Raw genomic sequence first — 14,989 nt, forward strand, 5'->3', positions numbered from 1 at the left:
CTCCCACAACGTCCAGGTTTCTCAGAGCAGGGCTGTCAAGTATGCGCAGTGCCTGGCGTTGCACTGGATGCACAGCAACAGCCTGTTTCAAACTACTTTAAAGTTCGAAGAAAGAAAGGAAAAGGAAGGGAAAAAAAAGGTCACACAAACATCTTTCTCCTGTTCTTTGCCAATGCAGCATTACTAGGGCTGCCTCGTTCCAGGAGCACACGCAGATGTGCACCCCTGTTCATTTGAAGCACCAGTATTGTCAGAAGGCACCTCATGGCAAACACGTGCATGATATCACATGCTCCCAAGAGACTGTTTCCCCCTGACCTGGCCTGGGTGAAGCAGACCTGCCCGCTGACTTGTGCTGCACTGTTTGAAGCACAGAGCTAGAATACTGAAAGTGCTTGGATAGACAGACGCTTGTGAAATTAGCTGCTTTCTGGCTTGCCTAATAACTCCTAGCCAAAGCAATTCTCTGGTTTACGTGTCACAGCAGGTGACAGCAGTACACTTATTTTTTAAGTTAAACTGCCCATTTTATAAATCTTCAGTCACAGCCTTGTAACTTTACACTCGTAATTCTTGCTGACTAAGCTCACGTTGTTGATTTTATGCATCAACCTTACCTATATCCACAGCCATTCAAGGAAAATAAACAATCGTTGAGTCAACCTTTCAGCTCCATGAAAATGCTCTTCTACACAAGGGATTTGGTAACTTTGAAGATAACAGACAAAAATATTCTAGGTCCTTCTTCTCAAACTGAAGCACCAGCAAGTAACACCACCACCAGAAGACACAGGAAGGCCAGCCACCTTTCCTCAGGCAGTTCAGATCACTTCCCCTTTAGGAGAACAGGCAATCCCTGACTGATTAGCGCAGTTGGTGCATGTGTTAACTCCCTACTGCACTTTTAGCTCAATCCCAAAGATTCAATGAATACATTTTTATTTAAGTGCTCAATCACTTTCTTGCTGAGAGGACAGATTCCTTTGAAGTGGGAAACCCAAACTAAATAAACATATCCACAAGACCCAAGTCTCAAATAGAAGCCACTGGGTTGCTAGATTAAGTTATTCTGAATGTAATTTTCTTAAGTGAATCTAGTGCTTATGAAGGGCCAGAGCAACAGAGACACTAATCCCCAAAGCCAAGCAGCTGTGCCGCCTGCCACCAGTGTCCTGCAGAAAGGGACCAAACCCAATAGCCAGATCAGAACAGTTGTGATGCCAAATACGCCTTATGGCCAAAACCAGCTTAGAGATAAATGCCTGCTAGCCAGGACAGAAGCAGTTCGGGGTGTCTGGGAGCCATTTACGCACAACTGGAGCATCACAGCACATGGCTTCCCTGCAGCAGTGGGGAGGACATGCACTGATGACAGCCTGATTCCAGCAGGTCGAGACACACAGACTGCCCAGCTCACAGCAGCGTTTCCCTTGAACCAGCCACATGCTGGATCACTGTCCATCCACATGAGAGCAGCACAGGAGATCACAGCAGGACACACAACACATAGACCGCAGGCTGCAAAATCTTCAGTGTCCGAATCAAGAAGGACTCTTGTATGTTTGTCTTCTTGAGAGGTACAGTGTTTTGCTACCGAGAAAAAAAAGCACATGCCTCTAATAAGACTTCAGAAACATTACTGCAGCATTAAATTGCTTTTGTGTGGGTTATTTCCTTCCCATATCAGGAGGCGTTTTCCCTAACTATAAACAGAAGTTAAGTACTCAAGAGAAGCCAGGCCTGCGGTACCCAGGCTTTTCAATGCCTGCAGCCATGCAGCACAGCAACTATCTGGAAAAAGTCTTTTCCTCTTTTGATGCCTGAACCTGTGGAGCTTCAGGCTTTCTTCTTGAGCCATATCCTCCTTGGCACTTGCAGCCCATAACAAGCTATTCTTATTAACATTTTTTCTGGGCTGGGATTAAGTTGGAGAAGAGACAAGAATGACATTTTGCTTTTAAACCACTTTAAAAAGTAAGTAGCAGCTCTACCATTTAAAGTTTATATTGAATTAACTCCTAGATATATAGAAAAAAGGATATTTAGGACATAAGCATACACACATATTGCTATACAAAAGCTTCAGCTTTGATGATTTGTTATGGGTGGAGTTTTTGATAATGCCTCCGCTGAAGCCACACACACACAATTCTTGCCCCTGCACTAAGACACCCTTGCCCATTCACAGTTAGATAGATTTGCTAATTGCATCAATCAAGAAGGCAGCAAAAGCAGAAGGGGTGTTTTCTTCACTGGTATGTGCCAAAGACCACAGTAATGATGAATTACATACCTAAGACTCTATTTGGGTAATGCCATCTTATCATGAGCAACCAGATCAAGCTTCAGACAAGGACAACCTAGAGGCACTGCGGTAACTTCTGCCCCCTTTTCCAAATGGAGGATTCATTTCATTTAGTGGGAGAAAGAAAGCACCACCAAAACTCAGCCCACGACCATTCACAGCTTGGGTTCGTGTTTCACAGATTCGTATCTTAGACTGATCAGCTGTGATGTTTGAGTCAGAGCAGCTGAGAGACGTGTTTGCAGCAGTGAGATCCCTCTATTAGCACTGAGCAGATTCCTATTCTTCCCTGGTACTGGCATTTGGTGCAACTCACTGAGCTCCTCAGAAAATAGTGTTAAAATTCCTCTCTGGGCAAACTGTAGTAAACCCCATCAAGTTCTGCTTCCATAGAGTCAGGAAGCTTTGTGCTCCTCTGCGCCTGATTTCAAAGCTATTTAAGGAGCTAATTTGACATCATTCAACTGGTAATATTCAACTTCATTGAGAAAAGACATGCACCGTGCACGGTGAAGCTGCACAGCTCCAGTCCTGGGTGAGCTCTGGCTTGTCAAGCCCCTCAGCTGCCCGTGCAACCCATTTCCTTAGGTACAGGTCTGAGGTTGTGGCGGGCAGAGATCTGTGACAGGACCACAGCTGCCTAAGGGCCCCAGGGCATCCTGCTCTGATGCCAACTTGGGAATTAGTGGGAACTTGGGAAAAGCTTTCTGATGGCTGATACAGGAGCAGGAGCTGAGCCCCAACATCGGTGCTGTGAAACCCTATTTCATGTTGGGCCACGGAGGTTTCAGCTGACCGCAGCTCCCAGCAATTCCCTATAATTGCATAGTCAGAAGAAGCAAACTCCCATGAAAAGGCAATATAATGAAAAAACAGGTTTGTATCCTTCTGCAGCTCCCATATACTCCCCCTTGGGATCCCAAAAATTCCCCACAAGTGAGTGAATCAGCCAGCTTTCAGAGGGACAGCAAGATGTAGCTAGGGAAACAAAACCCTCTTACTGAGGCTCTATAGCCACTCATTTTTGCTATTTCTACCCTCTTTCTTCCTTCTGACCACATTATTTTCACGATTTCTCCTGGGATGTTAGCTCTTCAAGATGGGAACTAACTCCGTACCTCCTGCCATGCAGAAGCACACAAGGAATATCCAAAATTTGGGCTGGGGAGGTCCTGAGCTGTTCCTAGCATTCAAACTCTCTCAGCAGAATTCCTCATCATTTTCAAACAGATATGCTGTGTTTTGCAAGTTGCCATAAGATGTTTATAGTATCCTCCGACCCATTTAACACATCCAGCAGCTACAAAGAGACAGTTGAGCCAGACCCCCAAGAACATATAAGAACAGGCAAAAGAGAGGTTGTAGAAATCCTCTGTCTTTCCTTAGGAAGTTTAATTCATGGGGAATGAGGGAGAAACAAATACAAAATTATTTTCTGGATGAATTTACAACACAGAGAAATGATTCTCCTTCAGTTACCTCCTTTGTTCCCACGTTCCCATCAAACAGACGAGAAAGGTTTGCCACCCCAAAACTAGTCTTGTTAACCAAAGAGTAAGAAAAAACCCACACGTTAGAAAACAAACAGCTGTCTCCACCTCCCATCTTCAGTACCCCCGCAATGCTGAGAAACCACCAGAAGATATCTCGAGCACACAGGATGCACATTCACCAGGTGTTACTGTGGTTTTAGTACCATCACATGCCACTCCTCCTGCAGCCACCCAAACCAACTGCTTTGCTTTTCCACTTACCCCGCTATCTGATAAGAATACAGAGGCATGAAGCTTGTACCTGAACTTGTAATTAATGCTCTCCTGCTCCTACAAATACGACTTGCAAGAAGTAAATCAGTTGTCAGAAAAATAAGAAATTTTTAAAAAAAGGGGGGATGGGGAGAATGGGGAAGACAAGACCACTCTAGCAGGCTTTGGAAGATTCTAAATCCTTGTCATACACTCTCTTCCTTCCAAAAGTTGCACTGAAATTACACTTCAGTTTCCTTCTTCTTTGGTTTATTAGACAAGTTGTGTTTGCCTATAGATTTGTACTTTTAATTTTACAAAGCAGGTTTGTAAAGCATTTGCCTTTTCTTTCTTTAAAAAAGGGCTTTTTTTATCCCCCTACATGTGCTGATGAAAGTAACTTTTTTCCCTTTCCAAGAAAGCTTTGCTCTCCCTCATCATAGATGGTCCTAGTCCTGTGTCTGGATGACATTCCCCAGGGATGCATCCCCTGGGGTGGTTTGAAGGCAGCAGGTCCTTCCAAGGCGGAAAAAAGATTCAGCGCCCCGGGGCAGCTTTTTAATCCCGGCTAACACCTCCAGGCAACAGATGCATCAACAAGAAGCGTCTTTGTCATGCAAATAGCAGGGCGCAGGTACACACCATGCACAAATGGCTGGGGACTGACACCCCAGGGGAGACCTCCACTTCCAGTGCTTGATGATCTCAGCTGCTCTTTGCCACCCCCCCCAGCCCCGGCACGTTGCCCTGAGAAGGGGAGTCAGAGCAAACCTTCAGGGCGGCGGTTGGGACCCCAACAAAGGTGAGCAGCACCGTGGTGCTGGAGCTGTGGTAAGCCATGGAGCGAGCGAGCATGTCATCTCCTGGATGCGGCGTTTTGATCTTGCACGCATTAAAACTCAACTGTCAGCTAGGAGACTAACAAAGATTATAGTTCAATTAAACAAAAAAATTATTTAATAACTCAAGCGTGTAGCCTTGTGGTTAAACTGAAAGAACTCCAGGTTTATGTCAACATTGCAGCCCTGCAACAGCACTATTTTACTGAAATAGTAGTGCTGCTCTGACATGCAAGAGCAGCACCGAACTAAATTAGCCCCTCAGATGTTCAGCACGCAGCTTTACACTTAGAAAGAAGATGCATTTCCCCCCCTTTCTCCCCTCCAATGTACCCACAAAGGATAGTTCCTCAAGTACCTGAGACCAGAGCCTCTGCAAGATGACATTCTGAGAGCATTAATGCCAGATCAGTAAAGAACGGCAGCCCCACAGCACACATATGTGGAGAAAATCCTCAGTGAATAATTAAATTGGACTTTGTTGTTCAAAGCTATACACCAGCACCTCGGGACTTTCTTAGGAAGGTAACACAGGAAAGAGGGTGTAAAAAAAAGTTTCCCGGTCCTCAAAAGGGCAGGTTTGAGTCCCAATGCCCTCTTGAAAACCTGCATCCTTTTCCCCACAATACAACCGAAGTTGTTTGCAGAACAGCCTTTACGACAACAAATAACAACAGACCATGGTCATCATGCTTCGCCCTAAATGGCTGTAGGCCTCTGAACTGGAATTTATACACAAAAAACCTCAGAGCTATAGAAAGCAACATACTGCATGAGTTTTTGCACCTTTCAAATGCAGTGACATACAAAAAGGGCAGATCCATGTTCTTCCCAGTGCCAAAGTACCTTGTCATTCCGACTCCAAACATACACTAATTTAACATGTTTTACTACTGTGAAATTACCAATACAGATCAGGCCCCCTTCTTTGTTGTTTTTGAAGTCAAATGCCACAACCCTGAATAAAAATCAGGAATACTGGAGAGCAAAACAATGCCAGTTATTTGACAGAGACCTCCAAGTAAAAATCGAAGAGCCAGTAAGAGGGAAAACTGCTTTATCAGAGGGAAATAACAGTATCCAAGTTCTTATATCACAGCACACACAACAGCAGTGGCATTTTTTTCAGCAGGATGCCTACAAGCAAATTTTTTTCCACTCCACTCAGATTGTGCTAATATAATTTCCACAGCTCATTTTAACATTGCCGCTCCACTGTTTTATATGTATACCAAGAGGTTTACAAAAATAAATGGGAATTGACTGTCCAAAATTAAAAGTACATTAAAATCTATCAAACATGCATCTACACCAATGGAAACAGAGGGACCAACCTGGAAGAATCAGTGCCCGCCACAACGTAAAGGAAAGCTGTAACTACTGCATCATGGTTGATATTAATTCCTAAACGACCATTTCACAATTTGTGGCTGAAGATATAGAGTATGTTTCAAAGCAATGCTGCCAGATAGATAAAGCCTTCACGCAGACCAACTGACGGCAGAAACAAATATCAATCAGCAGAGAGCAATGCCACATCTGAAGGTAAAAAAAAAAAATCCAATCTTCTCATCTTTCTGACATGCAACTTTAGCAGTTCCGCTTCCTTGATTTTCCGCAACAAATGAAAAGTTAAAGCCAGAAAATTCATATCTGTCCCAGTCACTACAAAGACGGCATTTACATCATTCCGCCACACATTATCCTACAGGTCTCCCCCCCAAGAAAGCCTCCAGTCCTGTTCAGATACATTAATCTCAGCTTTTCCACCGTCATCATGACCAACACCTCTAAGAGCTCTCAAACTTCACTGGACAGAGGTTCTGAACAGCAGAAGCTCAACCTTCACCGTAACTGAAGCTACCCAAGAAACCCCATCATGAACAGACTCTGCAGACCAAACAGGAGGAAACCCAGCTTGCCAAAAACAGTCGTTGGAAGAGATAACTCACTGTTCTGGGGATGGGTGGCGACAGAGATCCATTAGGCATGTATGGGTCGTTATTCATATTTGGCATCATGATATACCCAGAATAACCAGAGTATGATGGTCCCTTGCTGTATAAGCCACTGTCTGGATGCTTTCCTACGGAAGACGAAACAATGATTACATTATTCCCCACCTATGCATTTCTTGTGAGTTAGAGCACTTAAACAGGTACTGTGTATATATAAAAATGTTCTGCATGCAAATGTTTCCTTACTCATGGAAATTATTGCTGACAGAGAGCAGTCCGAAGCAATTTGTAATAACATTTTTTTAGGAAAAGTTAATTCTTAAAGGAGCAAGTACTCTCAGTGAGGAGTTTATAACACAGAACAGCCTCAGAGGAACCAAATTATTTTGCTAGTTTCCATTCAAATCAAGGTAGAAACATCAGCAATGACATCACATTTCTCAAAGAGCAGTTTCCCCCGATTTTGTACATGCCTCTAGGATTTGTGGATTTAGAAATATTGCCAGTATGGGTTTCCAACATCATTGTTAGGAAAGGGAGGATAGGGCGGTGATAACTAGATGTAATAATTTCCTTCTCTTACTGAGCCACTCTGCAGCAAACAATTCATTCTGGCTACGCTCACTGGGAACAAATAAAGGGCAGAGGCTGGCTTGGAAGGAGATCCGAACAATTTGGGAGGGGGGCTGTTGAATGCACATGGCACTACAGTCAAGAGGGAAGCCAAGAGAGGGAGGCTATGTGGTAGGAAAATAAAGTATTTGAGTCCAGGTCCTGAAAATGGGGATGAATAGGTCTCCCATCTATATGCCCGTTCACAATGATACTATTTAAAAGTGAGGTTTTAAGGAGATGCAGGGCTGAAAAGAAAACTATCCAGAGCCGAGCACCTCTCTCTCACTGCCAAAATGCTGTGAGCATGGACATCATTGCTTTTAGGTTGTTTAATGACAAATTCGGAGGAAGATTGCCACAGAGTCCTGGAAAGCACCAGGACTGAACTGTATCTGTCTTCACATGGAATTTATGATTTGGTTTAGCTTGTGATAATAAGTATTTAATTTTAAACATAATCTCCCATCCTTCACAGCACACATTCTTTGAACGCGTGTCCAGCTTCGTAAGTGATATTCAGTGAATTCTGCTATTTCCTCTGTCCTCCTCAATTAAAATTAACCGGCTGGTACATTAAAAAAAGCAAGAGGTCTGTCCATGCTTAGATATGGAAGAGGAGATTTAAGTGACAGACTTTGGTTATGGGGAAAAAAGAAGATTTTCTGAACACAACTCTGCACTGTATGAGTGAAGAGATAGATAGGTTTAAGCTGATATCCTAAAAATAGTTCTTCAGTGAAGATCCATTTGGCCTACTTATCAGTTTCTGAACAACTGAAATACCATTTGGTCACTCAAGATAAATGTGCTACATGTTCATCTCATTTTTAAATGTACTTTGAAAGCACTCTGGCATCCCTCTTCCCCAAAAGGTAGTAAATTTATGTTTCCCATAAGAAACCAAGTTGCAGTGTAAGGACTGTGTGGATGATCACAGAGGGACTAATAAGACTAATATTGCCTGTCAGGACTGCGCGCTTCTCACCTTCCTCGGGGTGCTCTCTGCCTTTATCATGGTAGGAATCCTGTGCTTGAGTCTGTCTGGAAACCTGACCGCAAGGAATCCACCGTCAGAAATGAAGATAAAGAAGAAAAGTCATTGTATGGATGCTCATTTATCGATCACAGCACTACAGCTTCTTGAAGCAAGAAAAAAGTTAGAGCATGAGATAAACATCTCTCTTTTTCCTCTTAAGTCTCTTGTAAGGCAACTGTACCAGAAACGTTTGTGTAAACGATCGTTTTATGACAACGTGAATAACTCTGGGGCTTTGCGAAGCCCTTCTATCAGAAGCACCCTGCATTTAATGAAAGGGGCTAATTTCTGGAAAATATTTGGAGCTTTGGAGGTCAAAACGCTCTTGGTAAAAAGATACCAAAATAATAATAATAATAATGAAAATCAGGTTGTCCTCCTTACCATATCTTTAGGGGAAAAAAAGTGAAAAAAATATTAAAATTAAGCAAAATTTTAAAAAAGGCAGGTTCCCCGCTCGCCCTGAAGTTGTTTTAGCGTCGGGAATTTCTTCCCAAACAGTTTTATGCAAATCCCTTAAAGAGTTTACGGCTAATGCTCCAACCCCGCTGATTTTACTGAAGAAATTTCATGGCTGCTTGAGGTTTAATACCACCGCACCGTCGGGGGACTCGCGGCAACTTTCTCATCCCGGGCCGAAGCGCGGAAGGGGCCACCCCCTCCAGCCCAATCTCGGGCGCGGAGAGCGACCGGCTATGCTCGCCGCACCTATAGAGATGGGAGTCGGGATGGGATTATTTCCTTTTTTTTTTTAGGGCAAATTTGGGAAACACGATTTTCCTCAGTGCCCCGCCGAAGCTCCCCCCCTCCCTCGCGGCGGGAGCCGGAGCCCGCCGGCATCCCGCGACCCTCCGCTCCGCGCTGTCCCGCGGAGCCCCCGCGGCCGCGCACCTCGTGCCCGTTGGCGCCGGGGGCGATCTCGGACTCGTTGACGAGGGAGGACTTGATGTCGGCCAGGTCGCCCTCCTCCTCGGGGTGGCTGATCTCGGCGAAGATCTTCTCCTTCTGGGGGTCCCCCTCGTCCTTGAAGGGGATCATCTCGTCGGTGGCGCAGAGCTCCGGGTCCCCCCCACCGCCCCCGGCCCCCGGCAGCTGCGGCATCCTCACGGCAGCGCGGCGTCTGCTGCGGCCGCCGGCCCGCCGCGGGAAGGGGAGCGGGAGGAGCAGCGGGGGGAGGAGGAGGAGGAGGGCGGAGGAGGAGGAGGAGGAGAGAGGAGAAGAAGGAGGAGAGAAGGAAAAATCCCGTGAACTCCTCGGGGTTGCTCTCGGCAGCTGGAGACCCCTGCCTGTCCGCCCGCCCCCTCGGGGCCGAGGTACCCCGGCTCCCGCACGGCACAGACCCCGCGGCGACCCTCGCCCCGACGCGCCGCACGGCCGGAATAGACTGAAATACAGCCGCTTGTGTCCCGACCGCGCCGGGGACCGCCCCTCAGGAGACCCGACCCCCTCTTCAACCCCCGGGACTCGGGCTCACCCCTGGGGGTGAGGGGACGCGGTGGGGAGCGGAACCCGCCGAAGTTTGGCCTCCGACTGAAGTTGCCACCAACCCGGCGGGACCGAGTTAAAATGGCTGGGGGGAACCGGGCGGGGGGAGGGGGCGTCCCGGGTGAAGGGGACGGCGCTACCCGCGGCGCGCACCCACCGGGCCTTTGTCTACCGCTTCGTCCGCGGCTCCGGGCACGGCTGGGCTCGGCTCGGCGGCACCGCGAGGGGCGGGGGGCCGAGGAAGAAACAGCCCCGGGAGGGAGGGAGGACAGGAGGGAGGGATGGAACGGGCGGGGAAGTGCCCCCTCCCTTCCCCTCTGCGCCCGCGGGCAGGGGAAAAAAAAAAAAGTTGCCGGCGCGGCGCCCCCGGCCGCCTCCGCGCTCAGCGCCCGGCGCGGGGCCTCCTGCCGCAGCCGGCGGGCGCGGCGCCCCTCGGGGGGCGGCGGTGGGGCTCGGGGCGGCGGCGGCGCAACTTCAGCATCGCTCCCGCCCGCCCGCTTTCCGCCGTCGGGGCGGGGCGGGGGCGGCGGAGATGAAAGAAGCCGCCGCCGTGACTGACACCGCGCCCGGGCAGGGAGGGCCGGGCAGCGGGGGCGGGGAGAGGAGGCGGCCGGGGCCAGTGGGGAGGGAGGAGGAGGGAGCGGGGAGCGGGTGCGGGGCTGCCCCGAGGCAAACTTTGCTCTGGCTGCCCTGAGTAGCCTCAATGTGTGTCCGTGTGTCTGTGTGTCCTTGTGTGTGTCTGAATGCACACGTGTGCGTGTGTGTGCGTGTCCGCGCCGCGGGGGCTGCGCCGGGACGCTGCCGCTTCTCTCCGTCCCCAGCCAGGAGCCCGCCGAGGAGGGCACAGGCACTAGCCTCATCCCCGGGAAGGGCGGATAGACCTGCTTTTTTTAGGGCTGCTTTGTTGAGCCTTCCCAATCGCCACATGGCGCTGCTCCGGTGTGGGAAGTGTGCGAGGGATTGCCCGGGCTGTGCCCGCGCCCGCTTCGGACGAAGAGCAGAATTAAGACATCCCCACCTAATCCAGCAAGTGCCCGGCAGAAAAGTAGTAGCCCCCGAGAGATCGGGGGGATATGTTTGTCCCGGTTTCGGACGGGTAAATGGAGCCAGAGTATAACGGAGATTCATTCCTCCACCCCGTCCCGTTCCTCCAGCATCGTGCTTCCCCGTTAGCTCCCGTGCCCTGCTGCAGGACACGAGTACAATAAAAAAAAAAAAAATCATCCAGACAAAAGCAGGCGCTGAGCTTGGGAAACGTCAGGACCCTCAACTTTTATTTTGCGAACGCGGTGGGCGCACATTTTGCAGGAAACAACTTCCCATGATTTAGGCGTCGCAAAGGTGCGCTTGGTGCTTTGCACATGCCCCGTCAGGTTACTAAACCTTCAAGAATCGGGAGCCGGAGGAACGGGAACTTGTGGATGCTCAATCCGTTTTCAGCAGATGCTGGGTTCGGCGCGGCGGCACTGCCGGCCGGGACACGGAGCGGGCTGAGCCCGGCTGCCCACGCCGCCGCCCGCGGCTCTGCATCATCGCCCACGAACGAGTAATTAATATCCAGCTGAGAAATGAGACCTTCCAAACCCCGAGAAAGGGAGCAAGGTAGTGGAAAACGGGGGATGGACTTGCCAAGTGGAACAAGTGCGTGAAATAAATAATCGAGAAAGAAAGAAATTAGAAATCTAACCCCTGGGAAGGTACTTAATTGTGCAATGCTCCCTGGATGCAGGGAAACCCCCTCTCTCCCGGAGGCGGCTGGAGAGAGGCGATGAGGAAGCGGTTGTTTGGAAAACGACAGACAACTCGGGGATGGTTCGTGAGCGGAGACGCACATCTCCGCATCCCTCCCTCCTCTCTTCCCTTTCCTGGTGCTCGGCGGACACCGGACACCCAGGCTGGGCGAAGCTGCTCCGGGACGGTCCCGTTCTGAAAAAAAAAAACCTGCGGCGAGAGGCTGAGCGTTGCAACCCGTTCCCCCGACGGGGCGGCGTGCCCCGGGAGCAGGCACACGGGTCCCCGCCGGAGAAGCCGGCAGGGCGGCCACTCGTCTGTTTCATTACCGGGTCCCTCTTCCAGCCTCCCCCCCCTCCGCCGTTCCTTCACGTGGGCTGGACTTTTTCCGAGATCGGTTTTTGGTGGAAAGATTTTGAGGGCAAAAAAGGGCCGGGATGGGGGCGGCGGGACCGGGGCGGGGGGATGTGTGCGTGTGGAAACCGTAATGATTTATGATAAGAAGATAAACTCAGGAAACCTCAACTCCAGCGTCAGATTCGACTGGAGACAATTCAGAGCTGTCGCTTTACTCGCAGTTCGTGGGGCTGGGAAGGAGTGCACGACCGGGGGGGGGGGCAAGGCCCGGGGTATGGGGGCGTCCCACGGTGGCCCCGCTCGCGCCCGGCGGGACCCCGCCACATTCCCGGCGCCGCCGGCAGCGCGCCCGCCGCCGTGCCCGGCACCGGGCTCCGCAGCGGCTACCGCGCCGTTTGGTGCTTTAACAGGGTTTATTTTTGCGCTTTAGGTGTTCTTTTATTTTATTTTCATTTTAGCGTGGGTTTGTGTTTTTCCCGTGGTTTGGGGTTTTTTTGTTTGTTTGGTTTGGTTTGGTTTTTAATTATTTTTGGACGGGTTTTGCCTTTTTTTTTTTTTTTTTTTTTATTTCGGTCGTTTGAGGGGGTTTTGGCGTTTTAGAGGGGGTTGTGGCTTTTTGTTAGTTGGGTTTTTCTGCATTTCAGCGTTGAAGGCACCCGCACTTTGAGCACTCCCCGACGGCCATCCCGGCTTGCCAGTCTTCGGGGAGGGGGGGGCGAATAGGGAGAGCAAACCCGCCGTCAGCTCCGGGGCGGGCGAGCACCAGAGGTCGGGGCAGCGGGATGAGCCCCTTAGAGCTTTAGGAGGGCTGACCGGGGAGAGGGGGAACGGGGCTTCCAAGGACGACCCCCCCCCCCCCAGGCGCAGCAAGCGGGGCGGGGGGGACACACGACACCCTCGCGTGCGAAGCGGCGTCCGCCGCCGGCGCCCCCTATATAGGGGAGGGCGGGAGTGGGGCGGGGCGGCGGCGCCTTTGATGTCCCGCCGGCGGCCCCTTTCATCCCCCTTCGGGCCCCCCCCCGGGCCCTTTGTGTGACTAAATTTGGCAGGAGCATGGAGGCGCGCCAGGGCGCCCACGTGTGCGCCGAGCTCCCAGCTGAGAGAGCCGGGGTTTTCTTCCGGGTAAGGAGACAGCGGGGGAGATCAAAGAGTTTGGGGAGCTGGAGTAGAAATGTGCAGTGGAAATAAAGTAAAATTAAAAAAAAAAAAAAAAAGAAAAAGAAAAAAATATCCTCCGGCCTGGACGCATGCCAGCTCCGAGGCGGGGGGGGGAGCGGGGGGAGCACATGGGGGGGGACCGGCGGGAGGGAGGAAAAAAAGTAAAATATATTCTTGCAGAGGTGGGTTGCAGTTATTTTCTGGAGAAAAAAAAAATCAACCAGTGAACCAAAAAACCCAACCCTTTTGTTTAAAACCACCGGGTTGTGGAGCCAAGCGGGCTCCGCCGGGAAGTGCCGCCCGACAGCGCGTCCGCAGCGCCCGGCCGGTCCGTAGCTGCGCGGCCCCGGGGCAAAACTCCTTTATATTGCCTGACACACGAGCAAACAGCGGCAAAAAGTCCCCTTCCCCCCGCCCGAGAGGCCAGTGACCGTTCGGAGGGAGTCTTTCTAGGCAAACCCTCCGCGGATTTTTCTCCCCCTGGGATGAAATGTCGAGGGTGGCCCCCCGAGGAGTGGGTGAGCTGTTGGCCGGGCGCCTTTTGCGGCAGCCCACGCTCTGCCCTGCGGCTCCCCGATGCTGAGGTGCTGCAAGACTACTTTATGGGCTGTGAGGTGCATGGGTGGCAGATCTGGGGTGCGGGAGGGGAACCCCAGGGAGTCCCACTGCCGCCCTGCACACCCTGCCTGCCCAGGTGCACCTCTGGGCTCCCCCTGCTCCCTCAGGACTGCAAAGCACAAAAAAAGAAAGATTTAGAAGTTTCTCAAATCAAGCTTTTTCAGTGCCTTTTCAAGGCAATGTGGCTGAATTATAGGTGTTCCCTGGGTCTGCATTCGCCACTCCATTTAGATAATGTCCATGATTTACGTGCAAGTTGAATATATAGGCTGAATTCCCAAATTCCTTCTGAAGTAAATAAATCCTCCTACATCAGGGCATGGGGTGAGCTCGGCCAGAGCAGGGATGCGATGAGGGTCTGCCCTGGTCTCTGCAGTGTTATCCCTGTGGTCTCCCACATGTGGTGCTGCACGGCATCACTGGGGAGTCAGCCCCAGCTGCCTCAGGTTGTATGGATGAGTTTAGAAGTACAGACCTGTTCCATGCCTCTAAAACAAGGATAATACTTCTAAGACTCATTTTTACCTGATGACAATAAATGCAATGTTGTGTTTAAAGAGGCTCACTGCTCCTCTGATGAATGCCATAGGAAAAGCTGTAAATAACAGATCAGAATTTTTGAGGCAAAACCTAAAGCGTCCTCCCTCAGTCTTGTGTTGTACCTGGCAGACGGTCCCTTTGGCAGTGCAGTCTCTTTTCAGTGCTTTTACAAACACAGTGTCTAGATATCTGGTTTGCCATTGGGTCCAGGTTTGGGTTGCAGACACTGTGGCCCACAGCCCCATGACTTATGTCTAGCTGCCCATCGACATGGCAGTCACCTGCTGCAGTCTCTAGATGCTGCTGAGGCTGTTGGGTCCTAGATGATGAAGCAGGATGCCAGTGCCTGGTAGCCTTGGGGGAACTTAGGTGTGGTGTGGAGAGGATTTCTCATTGCACGCATGATCATTTCTGTCATGGTGGCTAAAAGTCAAGAGGATTCTGCTGAGTGAAGGGAACTGCTTTGTATTTGCTGAAGATTTATGTTTTAAATGGAAAAAAAAAAACAACAAAATGAGAATAATGTGTGCTGGTTTTTGAAGACTCTTATTATGAGTCTTTCTGAAACGTGGACTGATTTTTTAAAATTATAACAAAGGGCA

At 50.1% G+C, this 14,989-nt stretch overlaps 1 protein-coding gene across 5 annotated transcripts in view; it reads right to left on the reverse strand.

The window, feature by feature from the left end:
* LEF1 (lymphoid enhancer binding factor 1) overlaps positions 1–10,236 on the reverse strand; it is a 71,153-nt gene extending 60,917 nt beyond the window's left edge. For 2 of the 5 annotated variants that reach the window (XM_027736669.2, XM_027736650.2), the window contains exons 1-4: positions 10,141–10,227; positions 9,390–9,621; positions 8,448–8,511; positions 6,842–6,975 (exon numbers count right to left, since the gene is read on the reverse strand). In XM_027736669.2, the coding sequence (XP_027592470.1) occupies positions 6,842–6,975; positions 8,448–8,511; positions 9,390–9,599 (408 nt within the window). In that variant the 5' untranslated portion in view covers positions 9,600–9,621; positions 10,141–10,227. Of the gene's footprint in view, positions 1–6,841; positions 6,976–8,447; positions 8,512–9,389; positions 9,622–10,140 lie in introns of all 5 variants that reach the window. The other 3 variants (XM_027736659.2, XM_039379885.1, XM_027736642.2) reach the window with 2 other exon arrangements.
* Between the last annotated feature and the right edge of the window lie 4,753 nt (positions 10,237–14,989).

This window comes from Pipra filicauda, unplaced genomic scaffold (genome assembly GCF_003945595.2).
Source record: "Pipra filicauda isolate LSUMZ 115617 unplaced genomic scaffold, ASM394559v2 scaffold17_size4572894_pilon, whole genome shotgun sequence".
NCBI classification, from domain to species: Eukaryota; Metazoa; Chordata; class Aves; order Passeriformes; family Pipridae; genus Pipra; species Pipra filicauda.